Genomic DNA, 841 nt, shown 5'->3' with positions numbered 1-841 from the left:
AAAATGGAGTCTACAGCACTCGGTGTTCCCAGGCGGTCACCCATCCAAGTACTAACCGAGCCCGACGTTGCTTAACTTCAGTGATCGGACGAGAACTGGTGCTTTCAACGTGGTATGGCCGTAGACATTATATAGAAATTTTTCTGGCGGGTCTTTCTCGCAAAACAAGGGAAAATACCAGCAAAATGGAGTCTCCAGCGCAAAAGGGAGTCTACAGCACTCGGTGTTCCCAGGCGGTCACCCATCCAAGTACTAACCGAGCCCGACGTTGCTTAACTTCAGTGATCGGACGAGAACTGGTGCTTTCAACGTGGTATGGCCGTAGACATTATATAGAAATATTTCTGGCGGGTCTTTCTCGCAAAACAGGGGAAAATACCAGCAAAATGGAGTCTACAGCACTCGGTGTTCCCAGGCGGTCACCCATCCAAGTACTAACCGAGCCCGACGTTGCTTAACTTCAGTGATCGGACGAGAACTGGTGCTTTCAACGTGGTATGGCCGTAGACATTATATAGAAATTTTTCTGGCGGGTCTTTCTCGCAAAACAGAGGAAAATACCAGCAAAATGGAGTCTCCAGCGCAAAAGGGAGTCTACAGCACTCGGTGTTCCCAGGCGGTCACCCATCCAAGTACTAACCGAGCCCGACGTTGCTTAACTTCAGTGATCGGACGAGAACTGGTGCTTTCAACGTGGTATGGCCGTAGACATTATATAGAAATATTTCTGGCGGGTCTTTCTCGCAAAACAGGGGAAAATACCAGCAAAATGGAGTCTACAGCACTCGGTGTTCCCAGGCGGTCACCCATCCAAGTACTAACCGAGCCCGACGTTGCTTAA

The 841-nt window shown here is 49.5% G+C and overlaps 1 protein-coding gene across 1 annotated transcript; it reads left to right on the top strand.

The window, feature by feature from the left end:
• Window positions 1–373: 373 nt before the first annotated feature.
• Window positions 374–841, top strand: LOTGIDRAFT_119386 (hypothetical protein; the record flags this gene model as incomplete). The annotated part of the gene is made up of 1 exon (XM_009057858.1): window positions 374–841. A coding segment is annotated over one exon (468 nt), but the record flags the coding sequence as incomplete, so codon positions are not given.

This window comes from Lottia gigantea, assembly GCF_000327385.1.
Source record: "Lottia gigantea unplaced genomic scaffold LOTGIsca_31, whole genome shotgun sequence".
NCBI lineage: Eukaryota > Metazoa > Mollusca > Gastropoda > Lottiidae > Lottia > Lottia gigantea.
Note: the sequence above shows the minus strand (reverse complement) of the source record. Positions and strands in the feature narration are given on the sequence as shown.